The 9852-nt window shown below is 34.9% G+C and overlaps 1 protein-coding gene across 1 annotated transcript; it reads left to right on the top strand.

Moving 5' to 3' along the window:
- The first annotated feature begins 568 nt into the window (after positions 1 to 568).
- On the top strand, positions 569 to 2236 carry LOC114372337 (soyasaponin III rhamnosyltransferase-like). The gene has a single exon (XM_028329837.1). The coding sequence runs from the start codon at positions 654 to 656 to the stop codon at positions 2046 to 2048; it is 1395 nt and encodes a 464-aa protein (XP_028185638.1). The 5' UTR covers positions 569 to 653; the 3' UTR covers positions 2049 to 2236.
- Positions 2237 to 9852: the final 7616 nt, after the last annotated feature.

Here is a 9852-nt window from a genome sequence, read left to right on the forward strand (position 1 = left end):
ATTAATTTGATAATTTAAATAAAAAAAATTAAATATTACATTTTATTAATATTTTAGTTACTACTTACCAGCTATACAATCAGTTTTTAGATATTAATAAATAAAATTTAATTAAATATAACTATTAGAACAAATTTGCTTAAAAAAAATAAAAAGTCCGTTGGCAATTTAATTAAATATATTTCAAATAGTTTTGCCGTGCGCACCACCCTTTTCCATATTTATTTTCACAGTCACCACTCTTATATCATGATGATGTTCTAAATTTATTAAAGAAATAAATAAATAAATAAATACCTTAAATGCTATTAAACACCTAATCAGTGAAAAGTGATTAGTTGGTGATTACTTAATTTTAGTTAATAGATCAGTTTTAATCTACATAATTAAAAAAATTAATTATTATTATTATTACTTTAATATTATTTAAAATAAAAATAAAATAGTGTAAAATGGGAAGATAAAAAATAATTACACTCTCAGTTAAATATAGATAGTGATTACTGTGAGCTCTCAGTTAATTACACTCTCAGATAAAAAATAATTTCAAAACTATCTTTATATAATTGTGGATTGCGGTGAGCTCTGCCTCCTGCCTCCCAGGTGAAAAAGAAAACACACTGACGAAGACAGTTCCTTCTAGAATTGATAGTATGCCTCTACACATTGCAATGCTCCCGTGGCTCGCAGTGGGTCATGTGAACCCTTATTTGGAGCTGTCAAAGATTCTTGCTCAAAAGGGACACTTTGTTACCTTTATAAGCACTCCAAAAAACATTGATGGCATGCCCAAAATCCCGGAAACCTTACAGCCATCCATCAAATTGGTGAGGCTACCCTTGCCACACACAGATCATCATCATCATCTCCCAGAAGATGCTGAGAGCACAATGGACATTCCCTCAAACAAAAGCTATTACCTCAAGCTGGCTTACGAGGCTCTCCAAGGCCCTGTATCGGAGTTGCTCAAAACTTCAAAGCCCGATTGGGTTTTTTACGATTTCGCAACCGAGTGGTTACCACCAATAGCCAAGAGCCTCAACATTCCCTGTGCACACTACAACTTAACCGCAGCGTGGAACAAAGTGTTCATTGATCCACCCAAGGATTATCAACTGAACAACTCAATTACGCTTCAAGACATGTGTCTCCCTCCCACGTGGCTTCCTTTCACCACAACCGTTCATCTCAGGCCTCACGAAATCAGAAGAGCAACAAGTTCTATCAAAGATTCGGACACAGGACGCATGGCAAATTTTGATCTCAGAAAGGCATATTCCAGCTGCGACATGTTTCTTCTCAGAACATGCAGAGAACTCGAAGGAGAATGGTTGGATTATCTTGCTCACAAGTACAAGGTTCCTGTGGTTCCGGTAGGGTTGGTTCCACCATCCATTCAGATAAGGGATGTTGAAGAGGAAGACAATAACCCTGACTGGGTCAAAATTAAGGATTGGTTGGACAAACAAGAGTCATCATCCGTGGTTTATATAGGGTTTGGGAGCGAGTTGAGGCTGAGTCAGCAGGACGTCACCGAGTTGGCTCATGGTATTGAGCTTTCTGGGTTGCGTTTCTTTTGGGCTTTGAGGAACCTGCAGAAAGAGGATTTGCCACATGGGTTTGAGGAGAGAACCAAGGAACGTGGCATTGTTTGGAAGAGTTGGGCACCCCAGATTAAGATCTTAGGCCATGCAGCTATTGGAGGATGCATCACTCACTGTGGTACCAATTCTCTCGTTGAGATGCTTAATTTTGGGCATGTGCTTGTGACTCTTCCCTATTTGCTAGACCAAGCTTTGTTTTCGAGGGTGCTAGAGGAAAAGAAAGTGGGTATTGAGGTGCCAAGGAGCGAGAAAGATGGGTCCTTTACTCGAGACGATGTGGCCAAGACATTAAAGTTGGCAATAGTAGATGAGGAAGGGAGTGATTATAGGAAGAATGCCAAAGAAATGGGCAAGGTTTTCAGTTCCACGGATCTTCATAGTCGATACATTGACAACTGCATTGTTGCTCTTCAAAAGTACAAGACTCCTAATTCCAACTGTTAAGCACGGCTATTCATGCCAGCAAGGATTCCACTCCAGTTTCTTCTCTGTTTTTGTTTTGCAATTAAGTTTTTCTTTTATTTCTGCAAATGCTTGAACTTTTATCCTTAAATATTTCCAATCTTCAATCATCATCATGTGTACGTTTAGTTTTGTAATAAAGAAGGTTATGAGTAATTACCTACCCATAATTGTTTTTTGTGCAATTATAGATACGACCCATACCACTACTACATATAACACATTTAGCAACATTTAAACCGTAACATTCGTAAAAAATTTGCTATTGCCTATTAAGTAAAATTTTTCTTAACGTTTATTAAAATAAATGTTACAATTTCTTAATAAGTAAAATTTTCAAACATTTGTTAAATAAACGTTATTTTTAGACTGATATCATTTTTAAATTGAATCAATTTATTTATTTTACATGATTTGTTGTTTCATTTTTGCTCTGAATCAATATAGACATTTTTGTTAAATGTACATTTATTTTTATCCCCAATCTCTCCCTCTTACTTTCTCATTGGGTTTTAATTAACTGAATATTCTCTTGCATTATTTTATATATCACAACTTGAACTGCTCTTGATAGTGGAGAAGCCTAAGAGCTACACTCCATAAGGATAAAAAAGTTGAAAAAATGAGGTATATATAGAAAATCACTCTGCTTCTAGTTAACTGTGTTAAGAAAACGACCTTTGCTGCCATATACTATAACTTTTGAATTTGTTACATTAATGCATGCAATTATAACAGATATTACGAATTGTTGAATGCAGCTGCTGGAGCCTTTTAGTTTCTTCTTAACTTGGTTTGTTCTTGTTCCCCTAATTGTGTGGATAGCTCTGTCACTAACAAATGTCATTGTTAAAGACACTTGTGATTTGGATCTGATGCAAGTCTTGGATTGGTTTCTTATGTTGGAGATCTCACCTTGAGTAGATACAGCTCTTACAGTAACTTTATAATGTGACCAAATTAATATAAGTGGGAGATAAAACTCATTTTGAAGTTGCCAGGGGAATGGTTCAAGCCTTGCAAGACAATGCTGGTAGGTTTGCATCTACTGTAGAAAGATAAACAGAATTATCATTACCAGGGATACTCTGGCATTGATGATCAGGGAATAATGCTTGATTGTGAAAGACATTACAACATAAATCAAAACTTGAAGAGCTGGCAAGTTGGACTTTGAAGGTTACTGTAGCATCTGTTGATATGATTTTCTTATTTTTAAGTTTATTCTTAGGATCTTATATTTGATAGAAATAATGTAATTATAGTAATAGGAAAGATTATACATTATTTAATTATTGTATAATGCTTTAGTGGCCTATAGGGATCATTATTTTTTTCCATATTATATTAAATTAGAGTTTTTGTAACTCTCATGCGTAATTTTTATATACTACTCTTTTATATAACTTTGATTGTAAATGCTAGATCCTATTGACTTTAACTTTAATTTTCACATGTTTTCATGTGCTTTACATACATTTATTTTCTAATTAGTAGATACTTTATTTTAAAAGTTTTAGAAAAATATCATAATATATTTTTTTTCTCATTGTACAATTTATTTTTTGGTGTTAAAAAATCACCTAGTATCTAATAAAAAAATGTATAAATTATGTATTTAAATAAATTTTAAAATATTACAAAAATGATATTTTATTGTATTTTAAAAGAAACCAATTAGTAACATTTGTTGAATGTTACAAAAGATATATGTTAGCAATAACATTTTTAGAATGTTGTCTTCGTATTGAAAAAGTGTTGCTAAAAACATTTAGTAATATTTTTATAAATGTTGTTATTAATATGAAAAATATTGCTAAAAGTCTTTAGAGATATTTTTATAAATGTTATTGTTAGTCTGAAAAAATATTGCTAGAAGTCTTTAAAAACATGAGATATACACAATATTCAATAAAATATAGTAAAAATATATTATTAATATTTAACTAGATATTTTTTAAATAATTTTTAATATTTTGGTTAAATAATTCTTTCTGTAATATGAATAAGAATTGGACTATATCTTTGAATATTTTTCAATCAATTATGAGCTATACTTTTAATTAATGCTATTTTTTATTAACTTTTCACATGTTAGTATACTAAATAATAAAACAAAAGAGTAACCTGAGTTCAACCGCACAATCACTTTAATCAATGAGCCGTTCCCACTTGAAAAGGGGCTATGGACCTATTCAAAGCGAAAAATTCTTATATCCACCCAAAACAATGCCTATTAAAAACATATCGATCTAAAACAAGAATAAGAAATTCATTACCTCACAAAGGAACTATCTATCTTTAATTTTCTGCACTTTTCTTTCTTTTTTCATATTTGAAAGTGATCAGGACTATGATGCTCCATTACGAAAGCAATTTGCTCGTCTTAGAATATAGAGGTAACACTCTATAGTCACTCTACAGTCTATAGGAGTATTCAAAAACAGGATTAAAATATTTTGAATTATTAAATTAATCTAAAAATTAGAAACTGATTAATTTAATAATTCCAAATATTTTAGACCACAACACTCTACAGCCTATTTTTGATGAAAATATTGAGAAAAAAAATCGCACATTGTAGGTTCATTATTATTTTGTATGTTTTTTTTACTGTTTAACTACTTATGATTATTTAAATGTCATTATTAACTAGCTAGTGATTGAACTCTAATGATTATTAGATTTTAAATGGTAATGATAAATGTGATGTCATGTTTGTATTTATTTTGAAGTGTAATTGTTAAAGTTATAAATCTCTTAATGTTAAATCAATAACTAATCATAAATGTGTTGTCATATAAATTAATATTAAATTTAGATTACTCTTATATTAAAAATATTTATCTATTAGTATAGAGCAATAAAAGAAGAGAAAGTAATAAAGGGAAGAAAGAAAAAGACACAAAGTTTAACGTGGTTCAGCACACAATGTATGTGCCTACGTCCACGGCTACACTAGGAGAACTTTTTATTACTTGCACATAAAAGCTTACAAGGTGTCTCTATACATAACACTGATGAGACACGAGTTTTTACAAACCAAGCGATGTGGGACTAAGACCACACAAGTTTTACAGACCAAGCGATGTGGGACAAAGGAACTAAGACCACAAACTCTAACAATTCTCCCACTTGGGGTCTAAGTTCCAAACTCTAGCATCTCCTTGTAAGCAATGAGTTCATCGACTCTTTACCTAGTGTAGCGCCTTCATCTTCAATTATCCTTGAAGGCCAACTGAGGCAATGCAAAGCCTCAGTTTGTCAGTTGTAACAACTTTAGTCAACATATCTGCTGGATTCTCTGATCCTAAGATCTTCAATAAAGATAAGTCTCCATTATTTATCAACTCCCTGATAAAATGGTATCTTAATTAAATATGCTTGCATCTAGAATGGAAGACTGGATTCTTAGCAAGACTTATAGCACTTTGACTGTCACTAAACATTGGAGCATCATCTTGTTCTTTCCCTAATTCATTGAGAAAATTCTTTAGCCAAATCATCTCCTTAGCTGCTTCTGAGATAGCTATGTACTCGGCTTCCATGGTTGAGAGAGCAACTCTATCTTGAAGTTTAGACTTCCAACTCACAACAGTACCTCCCAAGGTAAAAATGTAGCCTATGGTGCATTTCATGGTATCAAAATCTCCTCCCAAGTCTGCATCTAAAAATCCCTGTAAAGTGAGATTGCCTTCTCTGAAGCACAAACACATCTCTGAAGTACCCTTCAGATATCTGAGTATCCACTTTACGCCTTCCCAATGCTCCTTTGCTGGATTTGATAGGAACCTACTGACAACTCCCACTGCATGTGCTATGTCAGGTCTGGTACACACCATAGCATACATCAAACTCCCAACTGCTGATGCATATGGTACTCTTGACATGTAACATTTTTCTTCATCTGTCTGCAAAGATTGCTTCTTTGAAAACTTCAAATGAGATCTCAAAGGGGTATTCCTGGTCTTAGAATCTCCAAGGTAAAACCTGTCAAGCAATTTGTGTATATATTTCTCCTGAGACAGCTTCAAGATTCCTTTTGATCTGTTTCTAAGAATTCTCATACCAAGGATTTGTTTAGCTGGACCAAGATCCTTCATTTCAAAGTTTTTTGCCAACTGCTGCTTCAACTTGTTAATTTCTGCCATACTAGATCCTGCAATCAACATGTCATCAACATACACGACAAGGATAACATAACTATTAGTATATTTCTTAACATAGCAGCAATGGTCTATGTCACATCTTTTGAATCCTGAGTTGCTCATAAACTCATTAAACTTCTTGTACCACTGCCTCAATGCTTGTTTCAAGCCATATAAACTTTTGTGAAGCTTGCATACAAGATTCTCCTTGCCTGGCACTTCAAAACCTTCTGGTTGGGTCATATAGATGTCTTCCTCTAAATCCCCATGCAAGAATGCAGTTTTAACATCTAACTGCTCCAAGTGAAGATTCTCTGCAGCTACTATGCTCAGAATAACTCTGATGGTAGTCATCTTTACAACTGGAGAGAAGATCTCTGTGAAATCAATTCCTTGTTTCTGCTGAAACCCTTTCACCACAAGTCTCGCCTTGTATCTTCTTCTACTGTCAGATTCTTCCTTTAGCCTATAGACTCACCTATTCTGTAACGCTTTCTTTCCTTCTGGAAATTTAGTTAAAGACCACGTCTTATTCTTCTGAACGGATGTCATCTCATCTTTCATCGCTAGCTCCCACTCAATAGTATCATTCCCCTGTGTAGCCTCACTGAAACATTCTGGCTCACCAACATCAATTAACAACAAATAATGCAATGAAGGGGAATACTTATCTGGTGGTACTGAAATTCTGCTAGATTTTCTTGGAGGAGTTAATGGTTCTGGTTCTGACTCAACCTCTACGCCTGTACTCTGGTTTCTGTTGGCTACATCACTTTCTGGAATTTCTTCAAGTATTGCTTTCTCAGAAATTTCTGACAGTTTACCTGCACATGTAGATTCTGCAGAAAATTTGTCCTTATAAAATAAGTTCTCATTAAAAGTAACATTGCTGCTTCTGATAACTTTTTTGGTTTGGTCATCCCAAAACCTGTAGCCATACATGTCAGATCCATAACCAATAAAATAACACTTCCTCGCCTTTGGATCCAATTTATCTCTACTATTAGAGTCTGTCAATATATATGAAACACAACCAAAAATTCTCAAATGTGAAAGTTTTACCTCCTTTCCAGACCATACTTCTTCGGGCAACTGATAATTCAAAGGAACTGATGGTCCTCTATTGATGAGATATCCTGTTGTGTTTATTGCTTCTGCCCATAATGCTTTAGGCAAGCCAGATTGGATCCGCATACACCTTGCTCTCTCGTTCAAGGTTCTATTCATCCTTTCTGCAACACCGTTTTGCTCAGGTGTTCCTGGTATTGTCTTGATCATTCTGATCCCATGTTCTGAACAGAAGTCTTTAAACTCCTGACTATCATACTCCCTGCCATTGTCAGATTTCAGACTTTTAACCTTTAGACCTATCTGATTTTCAACTTCTGTTTTCCACCTTCTAAACACAGAAAACACATCAGATTTATTTTTAAGAAAATAAACCCATACCTTTCTGGTAGAGTCGTCGATAAAGGTGACATAACAGCGTGAGTTTCCAACAGATTTCACTGGGGCTGGCCCCCAAACATCTGTGTGCACCAATTCTAGCTTTTCAGCTTTAAGAGTCTTCCCTGCCCTTGAGAAACTGACCTTTTTCTACTTTCCAAGGATACAATGTTCACAAGCACCAACATCAACATGCTTGAGGCTTGATAGCTTACCCTTTTCCGCCATAAGCTTCATTCCTTTTTCACTCATGTGTCCAAGTCTTTGATGCCACATGGTTGAATTATTGACAGCCTCAGTAACTGCTACCATATCCTCATCTGCAATCATGTAAAGAGATCCTCGCTTCTTTCCACAAGCCACAACGAGATTGCCTTTTGTTACCTTCCAAGCTCCATCTCCAAAAGTGGTGTGATGTCCCTCATCATCCAACTGCCCTATAGATATTAAATTTCTCTTTAAGGCAGGAATATGTCTGACATTGTGCAATGTCCATAGGGATCCACTAGAGGTCTTGATGTTGATATCACCTCTTCCGACAATGTCAAGAGATTTTCCATCTGCAAGGTAAACTTTTCCAAATCTTCCAGAAACATAGTTAGATAATAAATCTTTAGAGGGAGTAGTGTGGAACGACGCACCTGAGTCCATGATCCATAAATCAACAGGACTATCCAAACTGCAAATTAATGCATCATCAAGTTCATCAGTTGCTGCATTTGCGGATTCATCATCATCGCGCTTCTTGTTTTTGTGCGACTTGTTCTTCTTTGGTGCCTTGCACTGATTGCTAAAGTGACCTCTCTTGTCACAATTCCAGCAAGTAATGTCACTTTGAAATTTTCTCTGACCTTTCCCTCTTGACATTGATCTGCCTCGACCATTCTGACCCTTCTGGGTAGTCCTTCCCCTGCCTTCAGTATTCAATGCTGAATTGGAAACATGATTGGAAGATTCTCCTGAATCTCTCTTGCAAACATTTTCGCTTAAGATCAAGTCACGAATGTCACTAAGCTTTAATGTGTTCTCCCTTGTAGAACTACTAACTGTAGTAACAGTTGCAACCCAACTATCCGGTAGTGATGACAATAGAATCAATGCCTTCACCTCATCCTCAAATTTAATCTGCACTGATTCCAACTGGGCAAGAATAGTATTAAATTCATTAGTATGATCAGTTACAGAGATACCTTCTCCCATCTTGAGGTTGAACAACCGGCACATCAAGTATACTTTGTTGGCTGCCGACGACTTCTCGTACATATCTGATAACGCCTTCATTAAGCCTGTAGTAGTCTTCTCGTTCACGATGTTGAACGCGACGTTCTTGGCTAATGTCTTCTGGCTTAACCCCTGATAAGGGCTGATTCAGCTTCTTCTGATATAGATAATCCTCTATCTATATCTTCCAAAAGCTGAAATCTCTGCCATCGAACTTCTCTATCTTCACCTTCCCCTCTTCTAATGCCATTGCTCCCACTGCCTCCTCTAAACTATGAAGACTCCCACTAATTCCTTTAAACTAAGGAAATCCCGTGGTGTAACCAAAAGCTCTTGATACCAGTTGTTAGTATAGTGCAATAAAAGAAGAGAAAGAAATAAAGGGAAGAAAGAAAAAGACACAAAGTTTAACGTGGTTCAGCACACAATGTATGTGCCTACGTCCACGGCTACACTAGGAGAACTTTTTATTACTTGCACATAAAAGCTTACAAGGTGTCTCTATATATAACACTAATGAGACACAAGTTTTTACAAACCAAGCGATGTGGGACTAGGACCACACAAGTTTTACAGACCAAGTGATGTGGGACAAAGGAACTAAGACCACAAACTCTAACATTTATCTATCACGAATTTCCTTACAGTTAAACTATATTTAAACTAATAAATTGTAAGCTAATATCTTTATCAATTCAATAATTGATGGTATTTAATAAAAGAGGGAAATCATAGTTTCAAATTATGTTATTATGCATTAGAAAAATGAAGAAGAGAAAAATAGAAACATTTTCACACACTCAAACTCTAACCTCAACATATACAATCAATTTCAGTAAGAATATTTTTCAATTTTAAATTATTTTAAAGGTTTATATACCCATTTCATAAATAATCCCTTTCTTAATTTGCACTAATTAATTTTCAATTGCATGAAACACTACCACTTGGACCGTAAGTGTCGCGTTCAA

This window comes from Glycine soja, chromosome 10 (assembly GCF_004193775.1).
Source record: "Glycine soja cultivar W05 chromosome 10, ASM419377v2, whole genome shotgun sequence".
Classification (NCBI taxonomy): Eukaryota; Viridiplantae; Streptophyta; class Magnoliopsida; order Fabales; family Fabaceae; genus Glycine; species Glycine soja.